Source organism: Danio rerio, chromosome 5 (assembly GCF_052040795.2).
Source record: "Danio rerio strain M-AB ecotype USA chromosome 5, GRCz13ab, whole genome shotgun sequence".
Lineage (NCBI taxonomy): Eukaryota > Metazoa > Chordata > Actinopteri > Cypriniformes > Danionidae > Danio > Danio rerio.
In genome coordinates this window covers 44,291,851-44,307,731 of record NC_141025.1, presented here as the reverse complement: position 1 = coordinate 44,307,731, position 15,881 = coordinate 44,291,851, and the positions used below count along the sequence as shown (strand labels likewise).

Here is a 15,881-nt window from a genome sequence, read left to right as displayed (position 1 = left end):
AAAAATCTTACAGGGCTAATAATAATGTGCTTAATTTTTTGTTTGTTTTTATCAAAAACTGTTTTCACTTCAGCCAAACTGAAAAATAAACTTCACTGATCTGATAAGATCTCTTAGATCATTGTCACAAAGCACAGATTTTCCATTAGGCTTTCTTTAGTCTTGTGTATTGATTAATGTGCGCGAGGGCAACTATTGGTTTAATGAGGGAGTTTTCTGAGAGATGAAGAGCTGTAAAGTGAGTGTTCAATTACAAAAAGAAATGATTATACAAACTCAGTGTTTCCTTTTATTAACATTGACAAAACCGTATTACTTTAAAAGAAATATGATTATCAAAGCATGTCTTAGAGCGAATAAGCCCAACAGGTTTTTTATGTAATCGCCTTTTATCTTAATTTATATATAAAATAAATGTTTAATTAGTAATCACTACTGATGGGTTAGATTTTCAATATTCAATATTGTTCAGTAATTATTCAGCAGTAATTAAACATCTCTGTAGCATTTCCTCCTGCAGATGTGGTTCAGTCAGTTCAGCACTGCAGGGAGCTGTCCATTGTGCTGAATTTACTCCACACTAAACTCTCTTCTCACATTAAATTCATTATAAGTGTCTGATCAGTGAACAGGATACTGTCATTTCTCAACAACTAAAGAAGGTCTAATGTAGAAATTAAAAGATAATAGGAAATACAGCAGATGGATTTGCTTTATGAAAGGAAATTTTGTTGAATGATTATTACAATTTGGTTTAAATGTTGAATGTTGCACTCGTACATGTTGCATTGCTCTGCTCTTCTTTAAATAAATCAGACCTCAGTTGTGTGCTGTTTACACTGTCTCTGATTCATGGCACGTATTTTAATAAATCAGACTTTTGCATCTTCAGTTTCTCATCAATTCCAAGTCATGAAAATATTAAAAGCAACATTTACAGCTGCAGCGTGCACTAAATATTTTCTTACTTTTCTTATTTCTGTTTTTTTCTAACCACAGTTTATCTCATGCATTGATGTGTGTATTGAGCATGCAAGATCACCAGCTTGACCACAAACAGTTTTAGGACATTCAGTCTGTTGCATGCCTGAATAAAAACACTTGTGGTTTGTGTTCTCGCCTAGCTTTTCACAGCAACTGCAACATCACTGCACCAGGAGCGTCAGTAAAGACCAAGAAGAAGAAGAAGAAACACAGCACTGAGCCTGAAAGCTGATGTACTGTAGGCTGCAAGCAGAATCCTTTATGACCCAGGGATAATTTAATATAAAAAATGTATATCAATATAATAAATGAATCATATTATTAATCATATTATTCACTTTATAAATAATTTTTAACTACATTCAAAAAATAGAAACCTGTTTACCTTTAATATGTTTACTTTAATTAACTTTGATATATTTTTACTACTGTAAACTGGTGTATAAAATCAGGCCGCTTCAAGGCAGACTTTGCACCCTTAACAGAAGTTCAGAAGCTCAAATCACATCAAATCATCAAACGTAATGACAAACGAGAGATGTTTTTCTGAATTTAATACAATCTTTTTTTGTTTTAATATAAATGAACAAGGCTAGATCGGTTAGGAAAATTCTAGCAAATGTACAAGCTAATTGTCATTACAGACCTTGTGACAGTAATTTAGCTTATTGAAAGCTGTATATTAGTGATGAAAACAGCTATTTAGATTCATACAAACAGAAATAATGTATTTATAAACTTGCACCTTTCTGCTGTGGACGCCATCTTGTGGTCAGACGCGGGAACTCATTCGGCAGGTGAACTTTTGGGCTTTCTAGCCGTTGAGTGAACACAAAGTCCCTTAAAAAGCCTTCACATACATCCAAAATAACGAAAACATTAATAAAACTTAATAATATTAAATCTGAAAACAAGAGCAAATGAAAAGTACATAAATATGACTGAACCATGTAGCCTACCAGATGATGATACAAACGGCCATGTGATCTGAAATCGTGCGTAGACCATAGACTGTAAAATATAGGCATAGACATAGAAATTGTGAACGATTTAATTTACTTTCTATTATTTACAATAATAAACTTTTTTTAACTTATATTCCTAATATCTACGTGAGCAGTTAGCACTGTACGTGTAATTAAACAGCATGCACTTACATTGCTTGGGCCACTAATAGAAAATATATGAGTTAATTTTATTATTTTAATTTAATTAATTCCTAAATAGCTGTACATTTTACAAAGTCAAACCTTGTCAAACCAATCTTGCTCATTTAGCATTATTATTACAGTTTCTACATTATTATTACATGACCATTTATGTGAAGCTGCTTTGACACAATCTACATTGTAAAAGCGCTATACAAATAAAGCTGAATTGAATTGAATTGAAGTTTCGTGAATTATAAATTAATTGATTTAAACTTCATTATTATTATTATTATTATTATTATTATTTTAACTATGTTTATTATTATTATTAATTATTTATTATTTATATGTTGAGATGAGATGAATCGTTTACTCACGTGATTCAGATTGGCGATTCAAATTGTGGTTGCTATAGCAACGCGTGGTATGATTTGACTCCATATATAAACACCGAGACTCGCCGCTATCTGTTGATTGAGGAGAGGCGAATTTCTGAGACATTTGCTGAGGATTACTGTGCTGATACTGCGATTCTTCAAGGAGACCAGAGAATTTCTGACAGAAGACTTTTATTTTACAAGGAGATCGACGCTCAGAGCTGAAATTATTCCTTTTGACACGTTTTGTTGCTCTTTTGTTGTGTTTATTTTGATTTTGATCTTGTTTTTATTGACATTTTTATTGATATTTGATCTTTGTTCTTGTTTTCAGGTTTGCTGGAGTTTGGAGGAGTTTGTCAGATGGGTGAAAACCGCAGTGAGTGTTTTAGTTTTTATTTGTTTATGATCAATCATGATATGATGTTGTGTAATGTTTGGGGAAATGTGATGTAAATAAACTGGTACAAATGAACCCATTTCAACACAACTGTTCCCCGATATAAGTGATCAGATGTCTTTTATTCTCTGTAGATGCAGCTACTAAAGTTAATTGTTGATTAATTCTTATAATCTTATAATAAACGTGATATGTTGTTGTTGTTGTTGTCGTTGTCTCAGGCCGCTCCAGATCCAGGAGTTCTGCTTTCATCCAGGCAGCTGTTCAGGACGTCAGGACACATGATGGTGATGGTGAAACCCAGACCGTGAGCCAAGAGCTTGATGGATTTCTCGCACCTCTGCCTTCCCTGTTGGCCAAATCTGTGTCCACAGATCAGGGTAACAGGAAGAGGAAGCGGCAGAGCGGCAGCCAGCAAACACCAGAAGATGAACGTCCGTCCACCTCATCTAGAAGAGCTCTCAAACGCTCTCGCAGAGGTCAGAATGGCTTTTTGAAGAAGTGATGATGATGTTTCAGTAATGCTCTTTTACAGTTTTCTCTACTGCTGCATGTTTTCTTTGAACACACATTTCTACTGCTCCTCTGTGTTGCAGACGCGTATGCAAAGGGCCCACTGCTGGGAGACGGTGGATTTGGCTCTGTGTTTGCTGGGATGCGCAGGTCTGATGGACTGCCAGTAAGTCGTTTTCTCCGCTCTTCATTCAAACAGCCTTTAGAAATCCTGATCTCAGTAAATGTGATGTGTGAGGATCAGGCAGGTGTGATTTATTATGCTTTATCTGTCTACATGTCGCCATCAAGTATGTGTCTAAAGAGCGGACACAGAGGAGACTGAGAGTTGTGAGTTCAGTGTGAACCTGTTGTTGTGTTTGATGTTTCATTGGGTTCTGAATCCAATCGTTTGTCCTGCAGGAAGGTCAGGGTCGGCTGCCGCTGGAGGTGGCACTGATGACCCGCGTCAATTCAGCTCCTGCCTGCCCCAACGTCCTGCAGCTGCTAGACTGGTTTGACCGTCCCAGACGCTACATCCTGATCCTGGAGCGTCCGGATCCCTGCCAAGACCTCCAGAGCTTCTGTGAGGAGAACGGCTGTCTGGATGAGGGTCTGGCCAAGAAAGTGCTGGTGCAGCTGATCGCGGCTCTGAAACACTGCGAGAGCCGCGGAGTCCTGCACCGGGACGTCAAGCCAGAGAACCTGCTGATCTCCACAGAGTCCCAGGACATCAAGCTGCTGGACTTCGGCTGTGGAGATCTGCTCAAGCGCTCGGCCTACAAATACTTCGCAGGTGGGTTTGTGTTGCAGAAGGAAACACTCTGTGGATGTTTGTGAGCTTTTGATGATCCACCAAAGGGAATTTGTGTGTGCTGGAGTGTTTTGAACGGGTGTTTGTGTCTCCTTGTGTCTCTCAGGAACGATTCAATACGCTCCACCTGAGTGGTTCTGCAGACAGCGCTACCATGCGGGTCCAGCTACGGTGTGGTCAGTGGGAGTGACCCTCTTCAACATCCTGTGCAACCGTTTCCCCTTCGGAGGCTCACTGAGGGTCACGTCCAGGAGCAAACTGACCTTCCCCATAACTCTGTCAACAGGTAAGAGACTCACTGAGAGATCAGCAGAAGTGTGTTGCTCTGTGTTTCTGAACACGGTGTTGTGTGTATCAGAGTGCCGTCAGCTGATTGGCTGGTGTCTCAGTCCAGCGGCGGCTGATCGGCCCAGTTTGGACGATATTGAGCGCCATCCCTGGTTACAGTGAACAGGTGGCCAGTGACTTGACACTTATCTGAGTGACGCACTCATGGCTTTGATTGTGTTGTTAGGGTCAGTCTGGATTAATGATCTTAATGATTTGTGTAGGGTGAGCAGGAGTCACACAGGAAGTGCAGAGAACTGCTTCCTGATCACCTGCAGAATGAGGAGTGGGCACCTCACTAACTAATGGCCGACTCACCCAGGGCCGGGGCCCCTTTACCTGCACTAAGCCACCGCTTCAGATGACTTTAATGTTAATAGGGATTTTAATAATAAACGTATTATTTAGACAAATAATCCAGGTGTAGTGTCTTCCTAGAGTGACTGGAGAGAGCTCAAATAAAGGGAGAGTTCACACAGAAATCCAGATTTACTCACTGTTTACTCAAACTCAAGCGGTTTCAAATCTTTAAGAGTTTCTTGTTTTCTGTTTTGCACAAAATAAAATGTTTTGAAGAAGCTGAAAACCTGTAACCGTTGACTTTCATAGTAGCAAAAACAAACAAGTCAATGGGTACAGCTTTTCAGCTTTCTTCAAAATATCTTCTTTTGTATTGAACAGAATAAAGAAACTCAAACAGGTTTGGAGCAAGTGAAAGGGAGTTAATGATACAGAATTGTTATTTTGGGGTGAACTATCCATTTAAGTCCTCTTAATGGAGGTTTTCATAATGGTTTTAAAATGAAGATTGCAGCTCTACTGACTGAGGCTAAAGGTGTGATGAAATATTGTTTTGGTTGTTATTCCATTAAATGATCTTATAGATCTATAATATATAAGTTTTGGTGGAGTTGTTGTGGTAATTTGCCCACAGTAGCAGTAAAACCTCTGAAATGGTGTACACATCTGATGATCTAAGACCTAGTTTTTTGTTTTTTTAATATTAGGAATGTTCAGAGCTCTGTTAGATGTACATTTGCATTCTACATTTCTGTTGTTGTAGCAGGGAGATGTTTGTTTTGTGGCATGAAAAGAGTTTAAGAACTTCAGTTTTAGCTGGGAGTACTACTGCATATGCACTCATGTGATTGGCTTAAATTATATTAAACTGAGAGACCCAGAAACAACACTGAGTCCTTTCTGAGACTGCAAGTCAAATATTCTGAAAAAAACATTTAACCTTTCTTAAATGTATTTACATTTTTAATCATTAAAAACTTACAATATTAGAATCAATGAAAATAGGATGCAGATGCCAGAACATTGTCATTAACACTCTTTTGAATCATATTTCTACTAAAGAACAATGACTTTAGTTTACTCTACTTTACATTCTGCTGGTTCTGACATTAGAATAAATACTGAAGTCTGAACTCTGAGCTCTTTCATTCCTCTGCCTTTGTTGCTGTGTGGAAGGCATGTCTAATGAAGCATAACACACTTCATCACCAGCCTGAAACAGAATATATTTAATTAAAATAAGAAACAAATAAATAAACAAATAAATATATTATATTATATTGATGTAATTTATGTTGCTGCTAAACTATTGCGAATAATATATATTAAAATTATTCTCAAAATGTGCTCATACTGTACCTCAACATGTCTGTTCTCAGCCCCAGAACCTACAGAAACTTAACAAAAGATAAGAATAATTTACATTTTATAATTTGAGATATACATTTTTTACGAATAGCTGATGACCTGTAGTTTTCTTCTGACAGAGGCAGTAGACGCAGATGGAGAAGAGGAGAACACACACCGAACACACACCGAACAGCAGATTCCAGCAGAAAACACACTCTGATGCAGGTGATGTGGAGGTGCTGTTAAACCGTTCAGCACAAGGAGACTCTTGCTCTAAAATGAACAACAGGCCATTATTAAAGTGAATATATATTTAGTTATTATATTCATTTTATTTTATCTTTACTGATTACACACAATAATGAAAAATATGAGTTTAACACGGATGAATTTGCTAAAAGTGGTTGGAAAATCAGAAGTTAAAGATTCTAATATTAAATACACTATAAATCATCGTTTTACAAAATATAATGAATTTGCTGTTAATTTAATTTAAAGTATTATTAGAAACTAAGATACACTTTAAAAACTAATTATAAACACTTATTTTACTAATATACTTTATTAAATATACATTATTTCTGTATTTGAAGTCGGACTATGGCTGCAGGATTGTGTTGCTTAATTATTTGCAGGACTTTGCATTAATTATCGATAAAATTCATTCAAATAATATTAAAATAATAAAACTTTAGGTAAACATGTAAACTTATCATTAAAGCACAGCTATATTATGAAGAGATAAACTATAATTAACACTAATATTAGCTGTAATCCATAATCATCAAAATGAACTGAAATAAACACTAGAAATAAATTATTCTGAGTGTAATGAATGATTAAATAATTCCCCAGCACGGTTTAATTGAGAAAATATCTTTTGCAACACATTTTTAAACATAATATGTTAAATAAATAATCTCTAATAACTCATGACACAATATTTTAATAGTTATTTTACAAGACACTAGTATTCAGCTTAAAGTGCAGTTTAAAGGCTTAACTGGGTTAATTAGGTTAACTAAAGTTAGTTTAATTTAGGCAAATCATAGGACAACAGTGTTTGGTTCTGTAGCCAAAAAAAAAAAAAATCTTACAGGGCTAATAATAATGTGCTTAATTTTTTGTTTGTTTTTATCAAAAACTGTTTTCACTTCAGCCAAACTGAAAAATAAACTTCACTGATCTGATAAGATCTCTTAGATCATTGTCACAAAGCACAGATTTTCCATTAGGCTTTCTTTAGTCTTGTGTATTGATTAATGTGCGCGAGGGCAACTATTGGTTTAATGAGGGAGTTTTCTGAGAGATGAAGAGCTGTAAAGTGAGTGTTCAATTACAAAAAGAAATGATTATACAAACTCAGTGTTTCCTTTTATTAACATTGACAAAACCGTATTACTTTAAAAGAAATATGATTATCAAAGCATGTCTTAGAGCGAATAAGCCCAACAGGTTTTTTATGTAATCGCCTTTTATCTTAATTTATATATAAAATAAATGTTTAATTAGTAATCACTACTGATGGGTTAGATTTTCAATATTCAATATTGTTCAGTAATTATTCAGCAGTAATTAAACATCTCTGTAGCATTTCCTCCTGCAGATGTGGTTCAGTCAGTTCAGCACTGCAGGGAGCTGTCCATTGTGCTGAATTTACTCCACACTAAACTCTCTTCTCACATTAAATTCATTATAAGTGTCTGATCAGTGAACAGGATACTGTCATTTCTCAACAACTAAAGAAGGTCTAATGTAGAAATTAAAAGATAATAGGAAATACAGCAGATGGATTTGCTTTATGAAAGGAAATTTTGTTGAATGATTATTACAATTTGGTTTAAATGTTGAATGTTGCACTCGTACATGTTGCATTGCTCTGCTCTTCTTTAAATAAATCAAACCTCAGTTGTGTGCTGTTTACACTGTCTCTGATTCATGGCACGTATTTTAATAAATCAGACTTTTGCATCTTCAGTTTCTCATCAATTCCAAGTCATGAAAATATTAAAAGCAACATTTACAGCTGCAGCGTGCACTAAATATTTTCTTACTTTTCTTATTTCTGTTTTTTTCTAACCACAGTTTATCTCATGCATTGATGTGTGTATTGAGCATGCAAGATCACCAGCTTGACCACAAACAGTTTTAGGACATTCAGTCTGTTGCATGCCTGAATAAAAACACTTGTGGTTTGTGTTCTCGCCTAGCTTTTCACAGCAACTGCAACATCACTGCACCAGGAGCGTCAGTAAAGACCAAGAAGAAGAAGAAGAAACACAGCACTGAGCCTGAAAGCTGATGTACTGTAGGCTGCAAGCAGAATCCTTTATGACCCAGGGATAATTTAATATAAAAAATGTATATCAATATAATAAATGAATCATATTATTAATCATATTATTCACTTTATAAATAATTTTTAACTACATTCAAAAAATAGAAACCTGTTTACCTTTAGTATGTTTACTTTAATTAACTTTGATATATTTTTACTACTGTAAACTGGTGTATAAAATCAGGCCGCTTCAAGGCAGACTTTGCACCCTTAACAGAAGTTCAGAAGCTCAAATCACATCAAATCATCAAACGTAATGACAAACGAGAGATGTTTTTCTGAATTTAATACAATCTTTTTTTGTTTTAATATAAATGAACAAGGCTAGATCGGTTAGGAAAATTCTAGCAAATGTACAAGCTAATTGTCATTACAGACCTTGTGACAGTAATTTAGCTTATTGAAAGCTGTATATTAGTGATGAAAACAGCTATTTAGATTCATACAAACAGAAATAATGTATTTATAAACTTGCACCTTTCTGCTGTGGACGCCATCTTGTGGTCAGACGCGGGAACTCATTCGGCAGGTGAACTTTTGTGCTTTCTAGCCGTTGAGTGAACACAAAGTCCCTTAAAAAGCCTTCACATACATCCAAAATAACGAAAACATTAATAAAACTTAATAATATTAAATCTGAAAACAAGAGCAAATGAAAAGTACATAAATATGACTGAACCATGTAGCCTACCAGATGATGATACAAACGGCCATGTGATCTGAAATCGTGCGTAGACCATAGACTGTAAAATATAGGCATAGACATAGAAATTGTGAACGATTTAATTTACTTTCTATTATTTACAATAATAAACTTTTTTTAACTTATATTCCTAATATCTACGTGAGCAGTTAGCACTGTACGTGTAATTAAACAGCATGCACTTACATTGCTTGGGCCACTAATAGAAAATATATGAGTTAATTTTATTATTTTAATTTAATTAATTCCTAAATAGCTGTACATTTTACAAAGTCAAACCTTGTCAAACCAATCTTGCTCATTTAGCATTATTATTACAGTTTCTACATTATTATTACATGACCATTTATGTGAAGCTGCTTTGACACAATCTACATTGTAAAAGCGCTATACAAATAAAGCTGAATTGAATTGAATTGAAGTTTCGTGAATTATAAATTAATTGATTTAAACTTCATTATTATTATTATTATTATTATTTTAACTATGTTTATTATTATTATTATTAATTATTTATTATTTATATGTTGAGATGAGATGAATCGTTTACTCACGTGATTCAGATTGGCGATTCAAATTGTGGTTGCTATAGCAACGCGTGGTATGATTTGACTCCATATATAAACACCGAGACTCGTCGCTATCTGTTGATTGAGGAGAGGCGAATTTCTGAGACATTTGCTGAGGATTACTGTGCTGATACTGCGATTCTTCAAGGAGACCAGAGAATTTCTGACAGAAGACTTTTATTTTACAAGGAGATCGACGCTCAGAGCTGAAATTATTCCTTTTGACACGTTTTGTTGCTCTTTTGTTGTGTTTATTTTGATTTTGATCTTGTTTTTATTGACATTTTTATTGATATTTGATCTTTGTTCTTGTTTTCAGGTTTGCTGGAGTTTGGAGGAGTTTGTCAGATGGGTGAAAACCGCAGTGAGTGTTTTAGTTTTTATTTGTTTATGATCAATCATGATATGATGTTGTGTAATGTTTGGGGAAATGTGATGTAAATAAACTGGTACAAATGAACCCATTTCAACACAACTGTTCCCCGATATAAGTGATCAGATGTCTTTTATTCTCTGTAGATGCAGCTACTAAAGTTAATTGTTGATTAATTCTTATAATCTTATAATAAACGTGATATGTTGTTGTTGTTGTTGTCGTTGTCTCAGGCCGCTCCAGATCCAGGAGTTCTGCTTTCATCCAGGCAGCTGTTCAGGACGTCAGGACACATGATGGTGATGGTGAAACCCAGACCGTGAGCCAAGAGCTTGATGGATTTCTCGCACCTCTGCCTTCCCTGTTGGCCAAATCTGTGTCCACAGATCAGGGTAACAGGAAGAGGAAGCGGCAGAGCGGCAGCCAGCAAACACCAGAAGATGAACGTCCGTCCACCTCATCTAGAAGAGCTCTCAAACGCTCTCGCAGAGGTCAGAATGGCTTTTTGAAGAAGTGATGATGATGTTTCAGTAATGCTCTTTTACAGTTTTCTCTACTGCTGCATGTTTTCTTTGAACACACATTTCTACTGCTCCTCTGTGTTGCAGACGCGTATGCAAAGGGCCCACTGCTGGGAGACGGTGGATTTGGCTCTGTGTTTGCTGGGATGCGCAGGTCTGATGGACTGCCAGTAAGTCGTTTTCTCCGCTCTTCATTCAAACAGCCTTTAGAAATCCTGATCTCAGTAAATGTGATGTGTGAGGATCAGGCAGGTGTGATTTATTATGCTTTATCTGTCTACAGGTCGCCATCAAGTATGTGTCTAAAGAGCGGACACAGAGGAGACTGAGAGTTGTGAGTTCAGTGTGAACCTGTTGTTGTGTTTGATGTTTCATTGGGTTCTGAATCCAATCGTTTGTCCTGCAGGAAGGTCAGGGTCGGCTGCCGCTGGAGGTGGCACTGATGACCCGCGTCAATTCAGCTCCTGCCTGCCCCAACGTCCTGCAGCTGCTAGACTGGTTTGACCGTCCCAGACGCTACATCCTGATCCTGGAGCGTCCGGATCCCTGCCAAGACCTCCAGAGCTTCTGTGAGGAGAACGGCTGTCTGGATGAGGGTCTGGCCAAGAAAGTGCTGGTGCAGCTGATCGCGGCTCTGAAACACTGCGAGAGCCGCGGAGTCCTGCACCGGGACGTCAAGCCAGAGAACCTGCTGATCTCCACAGAGTCCCAGGACATCAAGCTGCTGGACTTCGGCTGTGGAGATCTGCTCAAGCGCTCGGCCTACAAATACTTCGCAGGTGGGTTTGTGTTGCAGAAGGAAACACTCTGTGGATGTTTGTGAGCTTTTGATGATCCACCAAAGGGAATTTGTGTGTGCTGGAGTGTTTTGAACGGGTGTTTGTGTCTCCTTGTGTCTCTCAGGAACGATTCAATACGCTCCACCTGAGTGGTTCTGCAGACAGCGCTACCATGCGGGTCCAGCTACGGTGTGGTCAGTGGGAGTGACCCTCTTCAACATCCTGTGCAACCGTTTCCCCTTCGGAGGCTCACTGAGGGTCACGTCCAGGAGCAAACTGACCTTCCCCATAACTCTGTCAACAGGTAAGAGACTCACTGAGAGATCAGCAGAAGTGTGTTGCTCTGTGTTTCTGAACACGGTGTTGTGTGTATCAGAGTGCCGTCAGCTGATTGGCTGGTGTCTCAGTCCAGCGGCGGCTGATCGGCCCAGTTTGGACGATATTGAGCGCCATCCCTGGTTACAGTGAACAGGTGGCCAGTGACTTGACACTTATCTGAGTGACGCACTCATGGCTTTGATTGTGTTGTTAGGGTCAGTCTGGATTAATGATCTTAATGATTTGTGTAGGGTGAGCAGGAGTCACACAGGAAGTGCAGAGAACTGCTTCCTGATCACCTGCAGAATGAGGAGTGGGCACCTCACTAACTAATGGCCGACTCACCCAGGGCCGGGGCCCCTTTACCTGCACTAAGCCACCGCTTCAGATGACTTTAATGTTAATAGGGATTTTAATAATAAACGTATTATTTAGACAAATAATCCAGGTGTAGTGTCTTCCTAGAGTGACTGGAGAGAGCTCAAATAAAGGGAGAGTTCACACAGAAATCCAGATTTACTCACTGTTTACTCAAACTCAAGCGGTTTCAAATCTTTAAGAGTTTCTTGTTTTCTGTTTTGCACAAAATAAAATGTTTTGAAGAAGCTGAAAACCTGTAACCGTTGACTTTCATAGTAGCAAAAACAAACAAGTCAATGGGTACAGCTTTTCAGCTTTCTTCAAAATATCTTCTTTTGTATTGAACAGAATAAAGAAACTCAAACAGGTTTGGAGCAAGTGAAAGGGAGTTAATGATACAGAATTGTTATTTTGGGGTGAACTATCCATTTAAGTCCTCTTAATGGAGGTTTTCATAATGGTTTTAAAATGAAGATTGCAGCTCTACTGACTGAGGCTAAAGGTGTGATGAAATATTGTTTTGGTTGTTATTCCATTAAATGATCTTATAGATCTATAATATATAAGTTTTGGTGGAGTTGTTGTGGTAATTTGCCCACAGTAGCAGTAAAACCTCTGAAATGGTGTACACATCTGATGATCTAAGACCTAGTTTTTTGTTTTTTTAATATTAGGAATGTTCAGAGCTCTGTTAGATGTACATTTGCATTCTACATTTCTGTTGTTGTAGCAGGGAGATGTTTGTTTTGTGGCATGAAAAGAGTTTAAGAACTTCAGTTTTAGCTGGGAGTACTACTGCATATGCACTCATGTGATTGGCTTAAATTATATTAAACTGAGAGACCCAGAAACAACACTGAGTCCTTTCTGAGACTGCAAGTCAAATATTCTGAAAAAAACATTTAACCTTTCTTAAATGTATTTACATTTTTAATCATTAAAAACTTACAATATTAGAATCAATGAAAATAGGATGCAGATGCCAGAACATTGTCATTAACACTCTTTTGAATCATATTTCTACTAAAGAACAATGACTTTAGTTTACTCTACTTTACATTCTGCTGGTTCTGACATTAGAATAAATACTGAAGTCTGAACTCTGAGCTCTTTCATTCCTCTGCCTTTGTTGCTGTGTGGAAGGCATGTCTAATGAAGCATAACACACTTCATCACCAGCCTGAAACAGAATATATTTAATTAAAATAAGAAACAAATAAATAAACAAATAAATATATTATATTATATTGATGTAATTTATGTTGCTGCTAAACTATTGCGAATAATATATATTAAAATTATTCTCAAAATGTGCTCATACTGTACCTCAACATGTCTGTTCTCAGCCCCAGAACCTACAGAAACTTAACAAAAGATAAGAATAATTTACATTTTATAATTTGAGATATACATTTTTTACGAATAGCTGATGACCTGTAGTTTTCTTCTGACAGAGGCAGTAGACGCAGATGGAGAAGAGGAGAACACACACCGAACACACACCGAACAGCAGATTCCAGCAGAAAACACACTCTGATGCAGGTGATGTGGAGGTGCTGTTAAACCGTTCAGCACAAGGAGACTCTTGCTCTAAAATGAACAACAGGCCATTATTAAAGTGAATATATATTTAGTTATTATATTCATTTTATTTTATCTTTACTGATTACACACAATAATGAAAAATATGAGTTTAACACGGATGAATTTGCTAAAAGTGGTTGGAAAATCAGAAGTTAAAGATTCTAATATTAAATACACTATAAATCATCGTTTTACAAAATATAATGAATTTGCTGTTAATTTAATTTAAAGTATTATTAGAAACTAAGATACACTTTAAAAACTAATTATAAACACTTATTTTACTAATATACTTTATTAAATATACATTATTTCTGTATTTGAAGTCGGACTATGGCTGCAGGATTGTGTTGCTTAATTATTTGCAGGACTTTGCATTAATTATCGATAAAATTCATTCAAATAATATTAAAATAATAAAACTTTAGGTAAACATGTAAACTTATCATTAAAGCACAGCTATATTATGAAGAGATAAACTATAATTGACACTAATATTAGCTGTAATCCATAATCATCAAAATGAACTGAAATAAACACTTGAAATAAATTATTCTGAGTGTAATGAATGATTAAATAATTCCCCAGCACGGTTTAATTGAGAAAATATCTTTTGCAACACATTTTTAAACATAATATGTTAAATAAATAATCTCTAATAACTCATGACACAATATTTTAATAGTTATTTTACAAGACACTAGTATTCAGCTTAAAGTGCAGTTTAAAGGCTTAACTGGGTTAATTAGGTTAACTAAAGTTAGTTTAATTTAGGCAAATCATAGGACAACAGTGTTTGGTTCTGTAGCCAAAAAATAAAAAATAAATAAAAATCTTACAGGGCTAATAATAATGTGCTTAATTTTTTGTTTGTTTTTATCAAAAACTGTTTTCACTTCAGCCAAACTGAAAAATAAACTTCACTGATCTGATAAGATCTCTTAGATCATTGTCACAAAGCACAGATTTTCCATTAGGCTTTCTTTAGTCTTGTGTATTGATTAATGTGCGCGAGGGCAACTATTGGTTTAATGAGGGAGTTTTCTGAGAGATGAAGAGCTGTAAAGTGAGTGTTCAATTACAAAAAGAAATGATTATACAAACTCGGTGTTTCCTTTTATTAACATTGACAAAACCGTATTACTTTAAAAGAAATATGATTATCAAAGCATGTCTTAGAGCGAATAAGCCCAACAGGTTTTTTATGTAATCGCCTTTTATCTTAATTTATATATAAAATAAATGTTTAATTAGTAATCACTACTGATGGGTTAGATTTTCAATATTCAATATTGTTCAGTAATTATTCAGCAGTAATTAAACATCTCTGTAGCATTTCCTCCTGCAGATGTGGTTCAGTCAGTTCAGCACTGCAGGGAGCTGTCCATTGTGCTGAATTTACTCCACACTAAACTCTCTTCTCACATTAAATTCATTATAAGTGTCTGATCAGTGAACAGGATACTGTCATTTCTCAACAACTAAAGAAGGTCTAATGTAGAAATTAAAAGATAATAGGAAATACAGCAGATGGATTTGCTTTATGAAAGGAAATTTTGTTGAATGATTATTACAATTTGGTTTAAATGTTGAATGTTGCACTCGTACATGTTGCATTGCTCTGCTCTTCTTTAAATAAATCAGACCTCAGTTGTGTGCTGTTTACACTGTCTCTGATTCATGGCACGTATTTTAATAAATCAGACTTTTGCATCTTCAGTTTCTCATCAATTCCAAGTCATGAAAATATTAAAAGCAACATTTACAGCTGCAGCGTGCACTAAATATTTTCTTACTTTTCTTATTTCTGTTTTTTTCTAACCACAGTTTATCTCATGCATTGATGTGTGTATTGAGCATGCAAGATCACCAGCTTGACCACAAACAGTTTTAGGACATTCAGTCTGTTGCATGCCTGAATAAAAACACTTGTGGTTTGTGTTCTCGCCTAGCTTTTCACAGCAACTGCAACATCACTGCACCAGGAGCGTCAGTAAAGACCAAGAAGAAGAAGAAGAAACACAGCACTGAGCCTGAAAGCTGATGTACTGTAGGCTGCAAGCAGAATCCTTTATGACCCAGGGATAATTTAATATAAAAAATGTATATCAATATAATAAATGAATCATATTATTAATCAT

At 36.1% G+C, this 15,881-nt stretch overlaps 3 protein-coding genes and 1 long non-coding RNA gene across 7 annotated transcripts in view; 2 read left to right on the top strand and 2 right to left on the bottom strand.

Annotated features, from left to right (window-relative positions):
- Nucleotides 1–15,881, bottom strand: part of rufy3 (RUN and FYVE domain containing 3) — an 881,807-nt gene that overhangs the window by 344,550 nt on the left and 521,376 nt on the right. The gene's annotated exons all lie outside the window — the stretch shown is intronic.
- Nucleotides 1–15,881, top strand: part of LOC148679708 (uncharacterized) — an 890,299-nt gene that overhangs the window by 747,707 nt on the left and 126,711 nt on the right. The gene's annotated exons all lie outside the window — the stretch shown is intronic.
- Nucleotides 5,545–9,363, bottom strand: LOC147844127 (uncharacterized). The gene is made up of 5 exons (XM_087254089.1): nucleotides 9,225–9,363; nucleotides 9,011–9,115; nucleotides 6,313–6,468; nucleotides 6,205–6,242; nucleotides 5,545–6,058 (listed from the first exon to the last, which is right to left on the bottom strand). Exons 1-5 carry the CDS (start codon nucleotides 9,271–9,273, stop codon nucleotides 5,933–5,935), a joined length of 474 nt encoding a protein of 157 aa, XP_087110215.1. The 5' UTR covers nucleotides 9,274–9,363; the 3' UTR covers nucleotides 5,545–5,932.
- Nucleotides 8,259–15,880, top strand: LOC147844126 (serine/threonine-protein kinase pim-3). 4 transcript variants are annotated; one of them, XM_087254057.1, is made up of 9 exons: nucleotides 8,748–9,062; nucleotides 10,125–10,169; nucleotides 10,412–10,669; nucleotides 10,787–10,869; nucleotides 10,983–11,033; nucleotides 11,106–11,478; nucleotides 11,603–11,782; nucleotides 11,855–11,950; nucleotides 12,048–12,233. In XM_087254057.1, exons 2-8 carry the CDS (start codon nucleotides 10,154–10,156, stop codon nucleotides 11,944–11,946), a joined length of 1,053 nt encoding a protein of 350 aa, XP_087110183.1. In that variant the 5' UTR covers nucleotides 8,748–9,062; nucleotides 10,125–10,153; the 3' UTR covers nucleotides 11,947–11,950; nucleotides 12,048–12,233. The 4 variants fall into 4 exon arrangements, with proteins under 4 accessions (XP_087110184.1, XP_087110183.1, XP_087110185.1 ...); XM_087254058.1 differs by lacking the exons at nucleotides 8,748–9,062; nucleotides 11,855–11,950; nucleotides 12,048–12,233 and adding exons at nucleotides 8,259–8,556; nucleotides 13,611–14,822; XM_087254059.1 differs by lacking the exons at nucleotides 11,855–11,950; nucleotides 12,048–12,233 and adding an exon at nucleotides 13,611–14,822 and having other exon boundaries at nucleotides 8,887–9,062.

Excerpts from the sequence above, each read along its gene's own strand:
- LOC147844127 (XM_087254089.1), bottom strand. The coding sequence starts at position 9,273 with ATGGTCTACGCACGATTTCAGATCACATGGCCGTTTGTATCATCATCT. Across the intron at positions 9,116-9,224 it reads GCCGTTTGTATCATCATCTG|GCTTTTTAAGGGACTTTGTG; the intron begins GTAGGCTACATG and ends ATGTATGTGAAG. Across the intron at positions 6,469-9,010 it reads ATGGCGTCCACAGCAGAAAG|AGCAAGAGTCTCCTTGTGCT; the intron begins GTGCAAGTTTAT and ends TGTTCATTTTAG.
- LOC147844126 (XM_087254057.1), top strand. Across the intron at positions 10,670-10,786 it reads TCTCAAACGCTCTCGCAGAG|ACGCGTATGCAAAGGGCCCA; the intron begins GTCAGAATGGCT and ends TCTGTGTTGCAG. Across the intron at positions 11,783-11,854 it reads CCCCATAACTCTGTCAACAG|AGTGCCGTCAGCTGATTGGC; the intron begins GTAAGAGACTCA and ends TGTGTGTATCAG.